The following is a 19,594-nucleotide window of genomic DNA, read 5'->3' as shown; positions in this document are numbered from 1 at the left end:
GAGACCATTTCTTTACAATATTTCTGTAGATACAACATGGACAGTTCCGTCTTTTTTAAAGTCTTCATTGTCATTGTCTCCGAGTCCTCCTGTGAGTTCTGCCATTTCTGCGTATTCCGTAAGTTTGACTTGCCATTCTTCTTTTGTTGGTATCTTGTCATCTTTCCATTTTTGAACTAGTAGAATCCTAGCTGCCGTTGTAGAATACATGAATAACTTCTTCCGCTTTTTTGGCAATTCCTGTCCTACAATGCCTACCAAAAAAAAGCTTCTGGTTTTTTAACAAAAGTTATTTTAAACCTCTGCACAGGTCTCTATTTTGTCCCCAGCTATATGAAGCCTTTGGGAGCAGCCACTAGGAGTTTGAGGTCAATACTAAGAATAATTTATTATTTGTATCCCGCCCATCTGGCTGGGTTTCCCCAGCCACACTGGGCGGCTTCCACAAAGACCAAAAATACACTAAGATGTCACACATTAAAAACTTCCCTAAACAGGGCTGCCTTAAGATATCTTCTGAATGTCAGGTGGTTGTTTATCTCTTTGACATCTTAGTGTCAAGGTGTAATCAGTATGCTGATGATACCCAGCTCTATTTCTCTGTTACATCTGATTCAGGAGAGATGGTGAAAGACTGGGACAGGTGCCTGCATGCAGTGGTGGACTGATGAAGGCTAATAAGTTGAGTATGAATCCTGGAGAGGCAGTGCCTTTGTGGGCAAATGGTTCTCAGATCCAGGAGACAGGCGAGGTGACTGCATTCCCCCGAAGGAGCAGGTCGGGGGAACTCCTCGAACCATCCTTATCAATTGACGCATAGGTGGCCTCTGTGGCTAGGAGTGCCTTATATTAGTTTCACAGGGTAAATCAACTAAAGCCATTCTTAGAAAGTGATAGCCTGAGCACTGTAGTAAAGCAATGTATTTCACTGGTTTAGAACACAGAGCTAGCATTTTCCATATAAATGTAATTTTGGAAATTAAAATTTCACATGTTATTCTTATGACCTGCAACTGCTTACCTCTGAGGTGCTCTTCTGACATTTTGGCACGGAGCTGTTCAAGACTTAAACTATGTTTTCTTTTCAGCTGCTCCATTTCAGAAGTGAATCTATCTGAAAGATCCATCTTCATTTTCTTTAGGTTCTCTTCATACTGAAGTGTGAGGGAAGACCTTAGTAACTCTACCTCACTTCTGTGTTTATCATCCAAATGCAACCGTATACAAGAGAGTTCTTCCTGAAGCCAACATGCAGAAGAAAAACACTGGTAAGATTTATGAAACATATCCATTTTAAATTTTCCATGCAAAACACTTGTTTTACTAAACTATACTTCACAAGAAGAAAAGGCTAAGAAGTAAATCCTGCACAAATCCAAAGTGGAGCCCCTAAGACAGTTGGATGGCGCCTTGTACTCCTCCTTCCAGCAACTCCTGCAGCCAAGCTGGTGCCAAATGTTTTGCTCTGCTTTCCTTTGGCCTACATCAGTGAGGCCAAGAGAGGGCTCTTGTCGTGTAGACAGCCTAGAACCTCCATACACACTGCCCAGGCTTGTGCCCCGAGGAGGTTACTTTGGTGCTGCTAATGCAGCAGTTTGACTTCACCCCAGAGGTGCACTCCATTGTCTCTTGAGACAGACAGGTGCTAACAACTAAAATTAGCACAAGCAGTTTACCCGGTGCTAATTGTTCACAGCCCTTTGGCGGTCATCAGCAATAAAATGCAACAAGTAGCTCGCTCTGCCTTAGTTGCTAGTGCAGCCACAATCAGGATGGAAAACTGAATGCTAATGTATTAATAAACAGAATTAGAATTGATCATAAGCCATAAGTAGCACTGGTCTTCATGTGCACTGATATCCACTACTGGGCTGCAGCCTTACACAAGGTGGACTGCAACAACAACACTACTATGCTATGGAGACTGGTCCATTAGGATGAATGAAACGCCTCACCTTACATCATGGGAGGGCCAGCCCTGGCTATAGACTTCCAAGCCAGACTGAAGACTTGGATGATGCCTTCCTAGAGCAGATAGCCAAACATTCAAAACGAAGAGATACAGCAGTCATGGGAGACTTCAACTACCCCAATAAGCTATTGGAACAAGAACTCTGCCAACAATGTAAGGTCCAACAAATTCCTCAGCTGCCTCATAGACAATTTCATTTTCCTGAAGGTGAAGGAAGCTACAAGGGGATCATCTATCTTGTACCTGATTCTCAACAACACGGAGGAAATGTTAGACATCTACTTTGCCTCTGTCTTCACCCAAAAGGAAAGCAGTGCCCAACCTGGTGATAACAGAATAAATAATGCAAGGAGAGAGCTGCAGCCCAAGATAGGAAAAGAGGTGCTAAGGGAACACCTAGCTACTTTAAATGAACTCAGATCTGCAGGGCCTGATGAGTTGCACCCAAGGGAGCTTGTGGATGTAATCTCAGAGCCTCTAATCTTTGAGAATTCTTGGAGAACAGGTGAAGGCTCTGCAGACTGGAGGCAGGCAAATGTTATCCCCATCTTCAAAGGGGGGGGGGAGAAGACCCAGGTAACTACTGACCAGTGAGCTTGACATCGATACCAGGAAAGGTCCTAAAACAGATAATGCAACAGCTGGTCTGTGGGCACTTAGAAAAGGATGTGGTGATTAACTAAGACCCAGCCTGGGTTTCCCAAAATCCCAGTCATGTCAGACAAATCTCATTTCTCTTTTTGTTGGAGTTGGATGACTGACCGAACCCAAAGAGTGTTCATTAATGGTGCTTCATCACCCTGAACAAAAGTGGGGTTCTGTTCTAGGTACATTGTTGTTCAATGTTTTTATAAATGACTTGGATGAAGGAATTGAGGGGATGCTCATCAAATTTGCAGATGACAACAAACTGGTAGAAGCAGCTAAAGTTGCAGAAGACAGAATTGGGATTCCAAATGACCTTAACAGATTGAAGAATGAGCCCAAACTAACAAGATGAATTTCAATAGGGACAAATGTACGGTTCTGCACTTAGACAGGAAGAGCCAGCTGCACGAGTATAAGATGGGGACACCTGCCTTACTAGCAGTACGTGTGAAAAGGATCTAGGGGTCTTAGTAGACAAGCTTAACGTGAGTCAACAGTGTGATTCAGCAATCTCAAAGCCTCTGTCTATAATCTTAAAAGGTTTCATCCTCTGGCCTGAAGACAGACATTTCTGCATTCCATAGCCTAGACTGGTGAGATGGGGGGCGGGGGGAGGCAGTTGTTTCCCTAAGCACATGGGAAGGCACTCATGACGATTCTGGCTTGGTTCTACAGGCTTTGCTGTGGTGGCAACTGGTTCAGTTGTCTGCTTCTGGCAGGATCAGTTGTCCTTCAACACCAACATCAGGCTTGGAGGCGGAACCCAATCTGGAACCTTAGCTCACTGTAGCGACCGCTGAACATAGGAGTCGTGACACTTACTCTAGACCAGAGCTTTCCAAACTGTGTGTCGCAACACGTTAGTGTGTCAGCTGCGGGGTGTAGGTGTGTTGTGCGAATGTTCCCTACACTCCTCCCAAGTCTGGAAAGGAGTTAGTTTAACCTCCAGTTTGCTAGTAAAACTGAATTACTGTGTCACAAAAAGATGCACGTCTAAAAAGTATGTCACCAACATGTAGAGTTTGGAAGACTCTGCTTTAGACTATCCACTACAGCAGGATGGCTCAATGTACATCCCAAGGGCTGCATGATGCCCTTAAGGCCTTTTTTGGTGACCCTCAGCAACAATCCCCAGAACAGCACATGGAGTTGGGGGCTGGGTCATTTTGTCTGGCGAGTCAAATATGCCTTTTTATTACTAGCTAGTAATTTACCTTGTGGCGTTCCAGTTGCTGAGTTAGCTGCTCAAATAGATCATGTCTCTCCTTTTCGGTCATCTCTTCTGAAAATATGGCAGATGAACTGTTATGGGGGGAAATTTCAAAAGAGTAAGTAACAAGGTCTTAATAACTTTAATAAAGTAATGTTTTAGTATAGCATTACTTTATTATAGCATTACATATATGCTTTACTATATTATAATTTAATAAAGCAATAACTTTAATAAAGTAATAAAGCAGTTTTCAGTATCTTTATCAATGGGTATGTTTAGTATGAAGAAGAGATTTATAGATTATTAGGCAATATGATAGCCTTCTTCATATATTCAAATGACTATCATATAAGATGCTGGAGTACATTTGTTTTTAACTGCTCCAGAGTTGGACTCAGAATAAAGGGTTCACATTACAAGAAATAGGATTTCACTGAAATATTTGGAAGACCCTAATGGTATCAGCTGTGGTGGAACAGAATGCCTCAGAAAGTGATGAACTCTCCCACATTAGATGTTTTAAAGGAGAGGCTGGATGGCCGCCTATGAGGAATACAACACCAGTGGATTTCCTGCAGCAGCAAACAGTTGGACTAGATCACCCAACTCCATCATTCTATGTACTCAACTGTAAATTTGGGGGTGATTTAAAGTCACACAGAAGCAACCATGGTAATGTAACCATGTAAGAAAATGTTAGCATGAAGTAGTATTCATTTCTACAACCACGGATTCACTTTTTTCAGTTACCACAATCATGAGATTAAGATTCCTGTATCCATATGTAAGCCAGTTCACACTTCACTTAACTCTATCACACTAGTTATAAACCTCAGGGTTCCCCACCACCACATCATTAAGAGTTGTGGTGTGCATCTCTCTCTCTCTCTCTCTCTCTCTCTCTCTCTCTCTTTCTCTCTCTCTCTCTCAGATCTTTTCTAATTGGTTGCAATTAGGATCTGGAGCTCACGTAGGTGAAAGCCATCTTAGCAGAGATTTTGCTACAGGAGAAGCATTTTCCACTGTTCAGCAGCCAGGCCTGCCATGGTGCTACAGCCTGGATAATGCAGCTCGGGCCTTCCCAAATGTTCCCCAGACAAGGAAGGGCCAGGCACAGACAGGTCCACAAACTGAAGGCTCCAGCCTTCACAGAGGTACTGAATGGTGCATGGCTAATCCACAGAAATTCACAGCACCATGTTGCTTTGCATTGCCCATGAAAACAGTAAAATAACTGTTTTAGCTGCTTTCCATGTTCTCTCTAGCTGTAGCTGCTTTGGTGTGGGAAGAAACAGCTGTTTGGGACTCTGGAGTCATTCAGGATTTTACCGTAAATAAATCTTAAATTCCAATTAAATATACAAATCCCACAAAAGCTATTATCAGCTTTTATCAACAGGCTCTCTCTTTAGTTTGTAAGCATTTAGGGTACCTAAACGCGGGTGGCGCTGTGGGTAAAAGCCTCAGCGCCTAGGGCTTGCCGATCGAAAGGTCGGTGGTTCGAATCCCCGCGGCGGGGTGCGCTCCCGTCGTCTGGTCCCAGCGCCTGCCAACCTAGCAGTTCGAAAGCACCCTCGGGTGAAAGTAGATAAATAAGGACCGCTTACTAGCGGGAAGGTAAACGGCATTCCGTGTGCTGCGCTGGCTCGCCAGATGCAGCTTGTCACGCTAGCCACGTGACCCGGAAGTGTCTGCGGACAGTGCTGGCTCCTGGCCTATAGAGTGAGATGAGCGCACAACCCTAGAGTCTGGCAAGACTGGCCCGTACGGGCAGGGGTACCTTTACATTTACCTTTTTAGGGTACCTAAAATTTCCACTGAAAGTATAACATGAGGTAGTGAATTTTCCTTAAACCACACCCACCCACTGAACCCGCCTATCAACTGAACTCCCTGGTGGCATCAGCTGAGAGGCTGGAGGACAGGGTGTAATCTTACACTGACTGCACTCCACCATGTTCCCAGTAAGAAACATCAACCATGTTTCCTAAGCCACCCTCAACTTGAAGCAGCTGCAGACAGATCATAAGCATTCACTAGAATCAATACAAACAAAAACAGCATATGAAAGACACTGTCAGCTTGCCTCTTGAAAAAAATAATCTAAATCAGGATTAGCAAAGGATTCCCATTCTCCAAGTGGTTTGAACTAACCAATATTTTACAAGTCACTCACAGAATGCAAGACTGAGCTTGTGAAAACCAACTTAGGTAACTAATGTCTGCCTGGTAATAAATATAAGCATTGGTAACAAATAATAGCTTTTCCAGAGACAAAACATGAGGTCAAGCAATTGCACAACACTTCCTTGAAAGGCTGGTCAGGGACAGGGTCTCTTCAAAAAGGGAACTCTTCAAAACAACATTAACTCTTCTTTTAAAAAAATGGATACATGACAATCAAGCTAACCCAATCCTAGCTGTGACAAACAGAAAACTAGTGCATCCTACAGCTGCTAGATGCTCCTATGAGTATCAAAGTGCGGTAGTAAAAAAGGTTCTCCTCTAGCCAGGAGCACAAGTCAAGGCGAGGGCTTCAGGAGTTCTCCAACATGACCACCTGTCCTGCCTGCCAGAGGAAACTACAACTACAAATACAACAGTACCTTGGTTTAAGAACAGTTTAGTTTATGAACAACTTGGATTAAGAACGCTGCAAACCCAGAAGTAGGTGTTTTGGTTTGTGAAGTCTGCGTTGCAAGCAGAATATACAGTGGTGCCCCGCAAGACGAATGCCTCGCAAGACGGAAAACCCGCTAGACGAAAGGGTTTTCCGTTTCGGAGGCGCTTCGCAAGACAAATTTCCCTATGGGCTTGCTTTGCAAGACGAAAAAGTCTTGCGAGTCTCGCCATTTTTTTCCGGCTCCCCCCCCCCTTTTTCAAAGCTGCTAAGCCACTAATAGCCTTTTAGCAGCTTAGCCGCTAATCCTTTAATAGCCGCTAAGCCGCTAAATCGCTAATAGCACTAATCCTCTTAGCCGCTAATGGGGTTGCTTCACAAGACGAAAAAACCGCTAGACGAAGAGAATCGCGGAACGGATTTTTTTCGTCTTGCGAGGCACCACTGTATTCTGCTTCCTGTTGAGTGTGTTCTATTTGTAAATTGAGCCCCCCCCCCGCTGTTATGGGAAAGCATGCCTTGGTTTAAGAATGCTTTGGTTTAAGAACAGACTTCCAGAACGGATTAAGTTCGTAAACCAAGGTACCACTGTAGTTTTCATTACACATTCCAAGAATCTGATGCTACAGATCAAGTTACTAAATTATTAGCATTACCCAAATTCCACATGTAGATCTTGGCTGTTCTCCACCTCTAATAGGGAATAATCTTTCATTTCCCGAAGCCTCTGATGCAGCATTGTTAATTCTTCTCTGTAGTTTTCTTCCACAGACTTTAATTTCTGTTCAAAATAAAGTCTTAATTGTTCCAGTTCATTTTCATGTTCACTTTTTTTTTTATCCCATTTAAGTTGAAAATCCTTCTTCAGGTATTCCATTTCTTCCATGTGTGAAGTGCGAGCAAGCAGCTGTTCTTTCAACTCTGGTGAAAGACCAAGATAATACTCTCATATTTTAATACAGTATATTAAAATAAAACAAGCTTCTCAAGAAGTACAACACACACACAGGACAACGCTATTAAGAAGACTAGGCTTAACATTTGACCTTAAGTGCCTTGGATGCTAAGAAGCACTTTATTAACTTGAATAGAATTTATTACAAGTTCTGAGGTTGCTTGTGTCATGGGACTTGATCTCCTTCCCCTTGCCGTCCCTCAGTCTGGTCATGTACGTTTCGGGGACCCTCCCGAACACATCAGGGGGTGCAGGGGGGAAAAAGAAAAGCTTATTCTCTGTGAAAACATTGGATATCTAACAACTCCACCTATATTTACATTTTTCAAGATTTGCATAAAACCCCAAAAAGGCTTGGGATCTATTAATATTGGCCAGGTTAAATGTACAGTGGTGCCTCGCAAGACGAAATTAATTCGTTCCGCAAGTTTTTTCTTCTTGCGAGTTTTTCGTCTTGCGAAGCACGGTTTCCCATAGGAATGCATTGAAAATCAATCAATGTGTTCCTATGGAGACCGTCCGGGGACAGAGGGGAAGCGCCGCGCGCTTTCCCCTCTGTCCCCGGATCTGTTATAAAGCAAGGGGCAGCGGGGAGAAGATTGCTTCTCCCCGTTGCCTGCCCCGCAATCTCCGGGGACAGAGGGGAAGGCGCGCGCGCCTTCCCCTCTCTCCCCAGACCCCTTTTGAACCAAGGGGCGGCAACGGGGAAAAGCGATTCTCCCCACTGCCCCTTCCCTTGCTTTAAAACAGGTCAGGGGAAAGAGGGGAAGGCGCATGCGCCTTCCCCTCTGTCCCCGGAGATTGCGGGGCTGGCAACGGGGAGAAGCGATCTTCTCCCCGCCGCCCCTTGCTTCAAAAGAGGTCCGGGGACAGCGGGGAAGACGCGCTGCGCTTCCCCGCTATCCCCGGAGCTTGCGGGGCAAGCTTCGTTTTGCGAAGCAAGCCCATAGGGAAATGCGTCTTGCGAAGCGGCTAAGAAAACGAAAAACTCCTTCGTCTAGCGAGTTTTTCGTCTTGCGGGGTACCACTGTATAATAAAATGAAGAAAGTAAATATAAACACTGCCAAGTCTGAAGATTAGTATTACAAATCTTAGAGCTCATTTATGAATGTTAACTACTCAATATATCGTTATGTTCTATTCATTAAACAGCATACCTCAAGTGGAAAAAGGAGGAAATAATAATAATAATAATTCAAGAGCTACTATATAAATACCAATCACTGAGTTAATGTTTCAAATTAATTGTTAAGATTCATAATGAATGGCATCAAGATTATTTGTGCCATAAATTTAGCCTGCATGTTATATTTTGTGTAGACCTGAAATAATAAAAATATTTTTAGAAACTTTGAACAGGATAAAATGTAAATTATGTCAATCCTCAAATCTGAGAAATTAACCTAAAATCCTGAAATTAAAACTGAGAGTTTCACAAACATGTGTTAACAGTTCCTCAGCTAATTAGACATTAAGAGTATAAAATATTGTTCCTTTATATGTCATAACTTAATAGCGTAAAATAAAATGCTTCACTGAATGATAGAGAATCAGACCCTAAAATTTAAAAATGAACAGAAAGCAAGTTACAGGTTACAATGATTCTATGTCAAAACCTCAAACGTACCACTTAATTCTTGGCGACTTGTCCGAGCACTATCCAGTTGAGACCAAAGTCCTTTGATTTCTTCTTCTGACTCTGCTTTTAGTTTTTCCTGCATAGCCATTAGCTTTTCCATCTATAAGAGGTTCAATGAGTTAGTACACCTACAAATTTTAATTTTATAAAAAGAGTTTTCAAACTCTTCTAGACCAGGAGTGACGGGATTTTTGGCCAATTTCTGGCTCCGAATTTCTTAACAGCAGCAAAAATAAAACCACTTTATAAATTAGGTTGTTGAAATTTAAGGTAGCTAACCAGTAGTGCATATCTGCGTGAAAGGACTCTTTGCTTTGTTCAATTCTGATAGTAAAAAAACCATTCCTAGGCTTAGAATGTGCTCAGCAGCCGCCTGTTCTTTCATTTTAACTCTACATCTTTTGCAACTGACTGGTAGATTTTGAATGGGATGGGGAACATTTTTGGCTCCCACCACACCCCTGACAGATGGATAGGACCACCCACTTATCAGTCAGCTGGTGTCATTATGACATTATCAGGCGATGTGCAGAAAGTTCCAGTTTTCTTCAGGGCTTCAGTGTGCCAACTAGTTCATTGTGAGGAACTAGTTTGTACACCTGAACTAAGCAGAATTAAACTCCTTGTGCATCAGCTGATGGATGGGGACATCACTCCTGCTTTCAATAGGGTTCAGGTGCACCAGTGAGTTACTTCTCTTTTTTATTACTGAAACTTTTCAACATACAATACAATAAAAGCCAAACTAACCCAAATAAAAATAGTAAAAACGAGAAAGCAAATGTACAAGAAAGAAAGAAAGAAAGAAAGAAAGAAAGAAAGAAAGAACACAAAAAGAAACAGTGGGAGGAAGAAAGGAAAATGCAATGCCCTCTTGTCAGCCTCCCACTCTGGGAGATCTTCCCTTCTCTGCATCTCACACAGGGTTCTTCATCATCCATCCATCACCTTCCTTTGTGTAGCCTCATTAACTCAGAGTACAGGACATCAAAAAACAGAACAAAACATAAGTATAGTAGAGTTTACAGAAGAAGACAAAAGCTAGAAATCATAAAAAATAAAAAGAGATGAGATAAATAAGGACTTCCAGTTCTCCATCTGCCAATTATGCACATAAAGATTATTCAAAATATTCATTCCAGAATAGTTAGTATCTAGTTGTATTCCAGGATAATGTCCTCAATCTGCTAGGCGTTTTTCCAATCTTCAGTCCCAGACACCTCAAGACATTCTTCTTTCCACACAAAAAGTCCCAAAGGGGCTCTTTGATTGTTATTATTGCTAAAGGCCAAAAAAAGTCTTTCTCCAGTCCAGTATAACAACTTTCTCTTCAAGAAATTCCAAGAACTCTTATTGGAGTAATAGTCCATAACTATTTACTTGTATCTTCATTAATTTCGGCCTTGGCCCCGGCCAGGTAGAACGCTCTGCCACAAGAGATCAGGGCCCTGCGGGATCTGACATCTTTCCGCAGGACCTGTAAGACAGAGTTGTTCCGCCAGGCCTTTGGTCAGGACTCAGCCTGACTCCCCTTCTCTTTTTGTATAAGAACTAGTATGAAAGAGGCCTCCCAGCATTTTCACAGGCCCATATAAGAACAGCGTAAACAGCTGGGCCTGATGAACATTTACTGTTCCCAACCCTAATCCTGCGGAAAGCCATCTAATTAGATTTTAATTTGATCCTGACTTGTTTTTAGGAGGTAATTTATGTTATATATTCTATGTTAGCTGCCCTGAGCCCAGTCTAGGCCGGGGAGGGCAGGATATAAATAAAAGTTTATTATTGTTATTAATATTATTATCCAATTCCATATTTTCCAGTCCTATTTCCTCTTGGCTAGGCTTTCCCATCTTTAACTTAAAGAAAAAGTCCTTCCATTTCTATTTCTTCCATTCTTTCCCCAAAGATCGCCAGCAGCTTGATGGTGTTTTCTTCTGTGTTCAACTTGTACAGAAGATCCTTTCTCTCTTACGTCTATCATTTCCATCTCCAGATGTTTGTTATTATCTGTATCCATAATTCCACCCCTCTCTTCCAGCATCCCAACACCCTCATTTGCCTGTTTCAGTCCTCCAGTCACCTATGTGGAGATCCTCATCTGCTGTTTCCCACTCTGCCATCTCACTCTCATATTCAGGCAGATCTTGATAAACATAAAGAGCCTTGCAAAGAATCAACATAAATATGCTTATTTACCTCCTGCTGTAATTCTTCTTCTTGTTTCTTGCTTTGCTCTTTCATATCTTCCAACTTTTGTTCATATTCAGCCTGCAGCTTTGTCATGGCCAGATCATACTGGTTTTTCAGGATATCATGCTCCACTACAAAATAACATTGTGTTCTGTTATAAAATTTATTTTCTTATCAGCTGTCAAAATGCACACAAAGAATGCACTCTACACCTGAGATACAGCCCTGCTTGTGAGATGACTGCTTCAAACCAGTTTCTGGCATCACAACAGTCCAAACGTCTGAAGAGGTATATAAGGTCAGCAGTGAATTTAAATTCTACTTCATACGTACAAGTCTGTTAAGTTTTCTAATAAATTCCACAAACTTTTTAGCAATGTTTCTGACAAAAAAGTATTATAATGTGAAATGTGAAAAGCAATGCCAGATGCTGTACTTTGTCTAAAAGAGGTGATATTACAATGCAATCCTTACAAGTTTTATTTTAATTTTAACATTTATATCCCAACTTTCTTCCATCATACAACCCAAGACCCTGTATGTGTGGTTCACAAATGGGCACCCATCCAAGAACTGACCAGACCCAGACCTGCTTAACTTAAACAAGCCAGTAGCCTTGTGTGCCTGTTTACTCAGAAGCAAGTCTAACTATGTTCAATAGGACTTACTCCCAGGTAAGGGTGCATAAGACTACAGCCTTAGTCTCCCAATAACTGGGAAGCAAAAGAGGAGTAGAATTCTGTTATGGAGAGTCTACAATTACAGACTTCCTTTCTTTTGTTCTGCATTAAGGAAACTTATCCCAGGACGCAGGTGGCACTGTGGGTTAAACCACACAGCCTAGGGCTTGCCAATCAGAAGGTCGGCGGTTTGAATCCCTGCGACAGGGTGAGCTCCCGTTGCTTGGTCCCTGCTCCTGTCAACCCAGCAGTACCAAAGCACGTTAAAGTGCAAGTAGATAAATAAGTACTGCTCCAGCGGGAAGGTAAAAGGTATTTCCGTGTGCTGCTCTGGTTCGCCAGAAGTGGCTTAGTCATGCTGGTCACATGCCGGCTCCCTTGGCCTATAGAGCAAGATGAGTGCCGCAACCCCACAGTCGTCCACTACTGGACCTAATGGTCAGGGGTTACTTTACCTTTTTATCCCAGGTTTACATGCCTGGGAAACAAGAGTATTAAAAGAAGATAAAAAGAAGTGTAGAAGGAAAAAGGTTTAGAATATAAAATATGTTATTTCAGAGTCATTCTGGATGGACCACAAAAATCAGAGAATGAAAAACAACGAATAAGGACACCTAGAGAGGGTGATACATCAAAGTCATTTTGCTCTGAACAGAAAATCAATGTGAGTGAAAAGAATATGAGATAAAACATAAGACCTGCAAGCCACCCTAGCAAGACAAGGGCTGGAAATCCAAAGAGGAGAGAAGATGGAAGTCATATAAGAAACAGGATAGCATCAAGTCACAAAGAGAACAAAATGATAGACATTGTTAAATAAGACTAGCAAAATCAAAAAGACTAAAAGACAAAGAAGAAGTGAAAACCTTGGTAAATGTGGATTCATTGTAAAGTGTGATTGCAGAGTACCAAGTTATGGGATGGAAACAGCCTTGGTCACCCTGGTAAATAATTCACAAGGGACAATAGACAGAGAACTATTTAACACCATCAACCATGGTATGCTCCTGGTAGCTCTGGTCCTTCCTAGAGGGTTGGTCTCAGATGGATAAGGAGAAACAAGCTGAAGCTTAACTTATTATTTGAAACATTTATATTCCACCTTTCCTCTAAGGAGTTTAAGGTGGTGTACATAATTTTCCCTCTTTCCATTGTCTCCTTAAAAAAACAACCATTAAGTAGATTAGGCTAAGAGACATTGGGAGGAATTCAATGTTGCACAAAAGTGACCGTTACGTCACTATGGCTTCCCGGAGAGAATGATGCCCCCTCGCCTCCTGTGTGTTGTTTTGGGGCTCTTCCAACACATACCACCCTCACCCCCCAGCCACATGAGCCAATTTCAGTGTGGGTGGTGGGAGGAAAGAGGTTTAAAGTTCCATTGTGCAAGTTCTTGTGCAGAGCTTCCACTGATGGGGCTCATTAGTTCACTCCTGCCCAGTGAGCTTCATGACTTAGTGGTGATTTGAATACTTGCTTCCTAGGTCAATTTCCAACACTCTAAATACTACACCAAACTGGTTCTCCAAAGATGGGAGTTTCTGCACATGAGAGAACCATTAACTCTGGGAAGAGGTGTTCAACTTCTGCTTTAAGGAGCTGCACACCCCTGAATGATCACATTCATAGTTCGGGGGCACTAAATGATTCATTGCTGACTGAGGAAGCTGAGGTGGCGAGGAGTGCTTTTTACCAGCTTAGACAGGTACACCAACTGTAATCCTACCCAGTAAATAAGTAATCCATTCACTTGTCACAGACTGGATTACTAAATGCACTTTACAAAGAGTTGCCTTTGAAGATGGTCCAGAATCTTCATATGGTACAGAATATGGTCACCTCGTTATTGGTGAAAGCCAGGTAGTCACAATATGTTACCCTGATTTTTGCATCAGTTGTACTGTTTACCACTGCACTTCTGGATCTAATTCAGGGTGCTAGTTATTACCATTAAAACCCTGACTGGCTTGGAACCAGATTATTTAAAGGGCCACTTATACGCAGGGCTTTTTTTCACTTTAAACTCGATGGAACTCAGTTTCAGCATCTCTCAGGTGGGCGTCATTGCCATGGTAAGAGAACAAGGGAGGCGTTCAAGGTGAGTTCCAGCACCTCATTTTCTAGAGAAATAGCACTGCTTGTACCTATATAGTTCTGCCTATACCTTAACAATCAGTACAAAGCGCCAAGTTCAGTGCCCACCAGTAAAGACATGTAATAGGGCAGGCATAGGCAAACTCTGGCCCTCCAGATGTTTGGGACTACGATTCCCATCATCCCTAGCTAACAGGACCAGTGGTCAGGGATGATGGGAATTGTAGTCCCAAACATCTGGAGGGCCGGAGTTTGCCTATGCCTGTAATAGGGCCTTCTTGTAATTACAGAATTCAATGAAATTAGACAGGCGCCAATCTCTTATTTTTTAAAAGGCTTTTTCTCAAAAGGTTTTGATGGGGTGTTAGGATGAAAGTAGTGAGATATGATTGTGCTATTTTTTATATAGATGATTTTTTAAGTTATTGTTGTTTATTGGTTCCACATATATGTTTGAAAAAGTTTCATGAAATGGATTTGTATTTTAAAATAAAGTAAGCTGCTCTGAGGAGGGTTTCCTCAAAAAGCCAAATATAATTTCATTAAATAAAGAGATCGTGAGAGTTGGATGACAGAAGTGATGTCAGTACTGCTAATCTATACTTTTAAGAAGTCTAGAGGTGGAAAAGTGCTACATGAAATAAAATACAAAGGAGGATAGAGGGTAGTCACAGACTTTTGGAAGGTGGAGAAGACTTGGATATGAACTGAAGTGCACAGTCTGGCTTCGCAGACCTCTAGCAGCTGACTAATACTTCCCCTACCTGCCTCTCATTTTTGATAGCAACATACCTCAAGAATTGATGCAGCTGTCATTGTATTGGCAAGAGTGGGAAAGCACCTACTTTTTTAGAGGCAGATGAAATACTGCTTCTTGCGCATAAAAGGATATTGCAATGATAATAACTCTTCTCAGAATATAATACCTACTTTCAACCTGCTCTTTTTCAAGAGAAAGACTCTTCAACTTTCTTTTTACTTCTTCAATTTCTGCATTTAGGGTTCTTTCCATCTCATTTAATTCAATCTGATATTTCACAGATAACTCTTCATGCAAGTTTTTTAAAGTGAGGTCTGTATTTGATGCACATCCTCTTTTAAGATTCTGAAAGAAAATGAAGTCTAACATTGAAAATTGCCACACAGTATCCTGAAAAATCCATAGCTTTTAAAATTAAAGGAACAATCATTCTTCCAATTTAAATGCTTTTAACTTTAGTTACTTGTCAGTCCCAGCTGCTACTTGTTGAGCCTTTGCAAAAATGAAGTGGGTTTCCTGGACAGGACCTACCCAATAGCCCATGTGTGTTCAAGCAACTCTTTTTTCAGAAAGAAACTAACATCTCTGCTTTTATCTCATGATCGCTTTAGCAGCTGTCACTTGTTTTCATACAACAGTCAGTAAGAACACTGGATGCCACCACTAGATTAGCCTTTACATTCACTTTAATGATCTTACTTTAAAGATGCATGATCAATAGTTTGTTAGTGCATTTGTATTAGCATGTTTGGATATTTAGCCATGCAAGATAGCATGTGCACACAATTCCTACATTTTAAGAAAGGGAACGTGTGTGTGTGTGTGTGTGTGTGTGTGTGTACACACACACACACACACACACACACACAGAGAGAGAGAGAGAGAGAGAACAGTCTGAGGAACTGTAATGTAAATCAAAGAATTTTCATCATATAAAAATCCAGAAGCTTTAAAAAGAAAATATTTAAACACAATAAATTATACACAATACCTCTAAGAGCTGGGTGTGTGTCTTCTCCATTTCCAGAGCTATTTCCTTCTTCTGTTTATCTGAAACATCAAATTTGTTGCCACTGCATAAATATATTTGGCATGTCAGCTAACATAAATACCAATTTCAAAATATATATAAAAAAATTATCTACTCTTTAACTTCCACACTTCATATAACCTTCCCCGCATCTTCCTTTGTTCTTAATGGCTCCCCCCTCGCTTTTATAAATATTCTGATTTTGCATATTCATGCTTATTAAAATGACTTGTTTTTACATAATTTGCAGAGGGTTTTTTGTTTTGTAAAAAGCTTTTCTTACAGCACACTTGTCAAAAAGCATGTATGTACTTCTAAATTATAGCATTAAATTTTATATTTTATATAATCTCTGTACATTATTAAATCATTTTCTAAGTATTATCTGCTATGATTAAAATTGACATTTATTTTGCTCTCAAACAGCACTGAATAAAACATCAAAATGTCTGCGCTAGTATTCTATGGATTGCAATATTTTGGCTGAAAACTACAAGGTAGATTACCCATGTCATCTAGATGTTTCACGACCATTTCTTCTTTTTCCTTATCACTCTGTTCTTTAATACGCTCCAGCTCAAAATGGTATTGACCTTGTAGAACTGCTACTTCTTGAGCATGTTTATCGTTGAGCATCTCACGCAACTCCATGAGGGCAGTTTCTTTCTCTTTTCTCAGATTAGTCTGCATCAGTTCCAACTGGGAGGTGTGTGTGTTATTTGAACTTAGCCTTAAAGCTTCCAGTTTAAGATTATGAAGAGCCTGCAGTCAAGAAAGACAATAATTGGTTACAGACTCAGAAATAGTACCTCGGGTTAAGAACTTTGCTTCAGGATGAGAACAGAAATCGTGCTCCAGCGGCGCAGCAGCAGCAGGAGGCCCCATTAGCTAAAGTGGTGCCTCAAGGTTAAGAATAGTTTCAGGTTAAGAATGGATCTCCGGAATGAATTAAGTACTTAACCTGAGGTACCACTGTACTTTCAGTTTATTACAGTGCAATCCTATGGCTCACTAATGGCAGCTGGACATCCTTGCACCAGGGATGTCACATGGCACTGAATTATGTTGCTACAGGAACCAGAAAAGGTGAGCATCAAGGAAAGGGGCCAGGCTTAGTTAGTACCCTAATTTCCCTCAAACCTTGATTTCACTTTTAACAATGGGGCAAAGTGATGGTAACAATTGAGGTACTACAAGTTAATGTTAAAGCACCTTTCCCACATCACAATGATAGTGACTTTCACTAGACAGTAAGGAAGGTATCTTTATTCAGCTTATTAATAATTACCTCTAAGGATGTGGGCAGGCTTCTTTGACAAGTGAAACTGATCACCTGTCTCCTGGACCCTTGCCCATTCTGGCTCATAAAAGCAAGCCAGACAAGGCTGGCCAATGAGCTCTGTAGTGGGGTGGTGAATGCTCTCCTCTGTGAGGGAGTCATCCTGGACCCCCTTAAAGAAGTGGTTATTAAACCGCTTCTTTAAAAAACCCATCTTTATCACCCAGTATTCATTCCTGGGCAAGCTGTTTGAGTAGATGGTCATTGAACAGCTCCAAGCATGCCCAGAAGATGCAGACCATGTGGATATCTTCCAATTGGAATTCCAGCCCTATCATGGGACTGAGACCACCTTGGCTGCATTGGTCAATAATCTTTGGCAGGCTAGGTTCAGAGGTGTAAGCAGTTTCCTGGTTGCGCTTGATCTCTCAGTCACTTTTGATACCATCAACCATGGTATCCTTTTGGACCGTTTAGAGGGATTGGGAGCTGGGGGCACTGTTATGCAATGGTTCCGCTGCTTCCCCTGAGCTATGTCCAGAAAGTGGTGTTGAGGGATGAGGATTTGGACACCTGGGCACTCACTTGTGGAGTTCCTTGGGGCTACATCATTTCCCACATCCTCAGGGGGGTTGGGGCTTGGTGTTCACCAGTATGTTGCTGATACCCAGCTCTACCTCCGATTTAAATCAGAAACAGTGAAGGCGATGAACGTCCTATGTGAGTGTCTAGAGGCACTTGAAGGATGGATGGTGGCTAACGGATTTAGGCTGAATCCCAATAACACAGAAATACTGTTTCTGGGGGACAGGACAGCCAGGTGAAGGGGACTTCCTGGTCCTGAATACGGTAACTGTGCCCCTGAAGGACCAGCTGAGCAGCCTGGGAATCATTTTGGATTCACAGCTCTCCATGGAGGCACGGGTCAATTCTGTGTCTAGGGCAGCTGTTTACCAGCTCCATCTGGTATGCAGGCTGAGACCCTACCTGCCCGCAGACTGTCTCGCCAGAGTGGTGCATGCTCTAGTTATCTCCTGCTTGGACTACTGCAATGCGCTCTACATGGGGCTACCTTTGAAGGTGACTGGGAGACTACAACTAATCCAGAGCACAATTCAAAGTGTTGGTGCTGACCTTTAAAACCCTAAATGTCCTTGGCCCTGTATACCTTAAGGAGCGTCTCCACCCCCACTGTTCAGCCCGGACACTGAGGTCCAATGCTGAGGGCCTTCTGGCAGTTCCCTCACTGTGAGAAGTAAGGTTACAGGAAACCAGGCAGGGGGCCTTTTCGGTAGTGGCACCCGCCCTATGGAATGCTGGCCCAGTATACCTGAAGAAGTGTCTCCAGCTAATGCTATTCTGGGATACATCAACAGAAGTATAGTGTCCCGATCAAGGGAAGTCATAGTACCACTCTATTCTACCGTGGTCGGACCACACCTGGGGTCTTGTGTCCAATTCTGGGGACCTCACTTTAAGAAGGATATTGATAAACTGGAACGGGTGCAGAGGCAGGTAACCAAGATTTTCAAGGGTCTAGAAACCAAGCCTTAAGAGAAACGGTTGAGGGAGCTGAGTATGTTTAGCCTGAACAGGAGGACACTGAGAGGAGATATGCTAGCCATCTTCAAATACTAAAGGATTGTCACATGAAAGATGGAGCAAGCTTGTTTTCCCCTGCTCCAGAGACTGGAATGGAATCCCTTGGAAAGCGATTGACTCTGCTTCATTGGAAGTTTTTTTATGCAGAGGTTGGATGGTCATCTGTCATGGATGCTTTAGTTGAGATTCCTACATGCAGCAGGTTGGACCAGCTGATCCTCACATTTCCTTACAACTCTGCATTTCTGATTCTATATGCAAATAACTGTGAACATTTGACAGATTATTTTTTTAAAAATGATATTGGTTTAGGATTCAGTTTATAATCTTCCCCGTGTTCACTTATTTCAAATGACCTATTTCATATGTATTTGCAGCAGCAAAGGACCTTTGAATTATTGCTGTAGTTAATATTGTACCTCCGCTTGCTGCATCTCTTCTTTGTGTGTAGCTTCCATTTTTTGTAGCAACTGTTGTTGCTCCTTTAATTTAGTGTGCAACTCTTTGATTTCTTCCTCACAATAATGTTCTTGCTCATGAACCTAGGGAGAAGAAAATATCATTAAAGACTTTTCTTAAAGTATAATTAAAGAACGCATCACCATCTGTTCAGAATGCTTAAACAAAAATCGGTGCAGGACAGAACTATTGCAGAGACTTAAGTGAATGCTTATTAGGAGGGCCTGAAGAGCCTTCAACAATCTGCAGTGGCGGGTTGAAGGAGAAAGGTGCGCAAGTCATTCTTGGGGGCAGAGGAGAGATGAATCTGGGGCGCCCCTCCCCCCTTTGGTCGGGACCTGCTCTGCGCGGAGCTCCTGAAAGGTGGACTACAACTCCCGTCAGCCAGCGCGGCCCCAGGGCCGGGAATCATGGGAACTGTAGTCGCACAACAACGCCAAGCGGGACGG

General features: G+C 42.2%; 1 protein-coding gene across 2 annotated transcripts in view; it reads right to left on the bottom strand.

The window, feature by feature from the left end:
• The window catches only part of PCNT (pericentrin), a 90,717-nt gene that overhangs the window by 70,764 nt on the left and 359 nt on the right, over window positions 1-19,594 (bottom strand). For both annotated transcript variants that reach the window (XM_053363529.1, XM_053363520.1), the window contains exons 2-10: window positions 19,106-19,228; window positions 16,312-16,567; window positions 15,767-15,825; window positions 14,946-15,120; window positions 11,248-11,372; window positions 9,037-9,148; window positions 7,110-7,374; window positions 3,835-3,922; window positions 1,022-1,238 (exon numbers count right to left, since the gene is read on the bottom strand). In XM_053363529.1, the coding sequence (XP_053219504.1) occupies window positions 1,022-1,238; window positions 3,835-3,922; window positions 7,110-7,374; window positions 9,037-9,148; window positions 11,248-11,372; window positions 14,946-15,120; window positions 15,767-15,825; window positions 16,312-16,567; window positions 19,106-19,228 (1,420 nt within the window). The remainder of the gene's footprint in view (window positions 1-1,021; window positions 1,239-3,834; window positions 3,923-7,109; window positions 7,375-9,036; window positions 9,149-11,247; window positions 11,373-14,945; window positions 15,121-15,766; window positions 15,826-16,311; window positions 16,568-19,105; window positions 19,229-19,594) is intronic.

The sequence above is a fragment of the Podarcis raffonei genome, chromosome 1, assembly GCF_027172205.1.
Source record: "Podarcis raffonei isolate rPodRaf1 chromosome 1, rPodRaf1.pri, whole genome shotgun sequence".
Classification (NCBI taxonomy): Eukaryota; Metazoa; Chordata; class Lepidosauria; order Squamata; family Lacertidae; genus Podarcis; species Podarcis raffonei.
The sequence above is the reverse complement of the archived record's forward strand: the minus strand, read 5'-3'. Positions and strand labels throughout refer to the sequence as shown.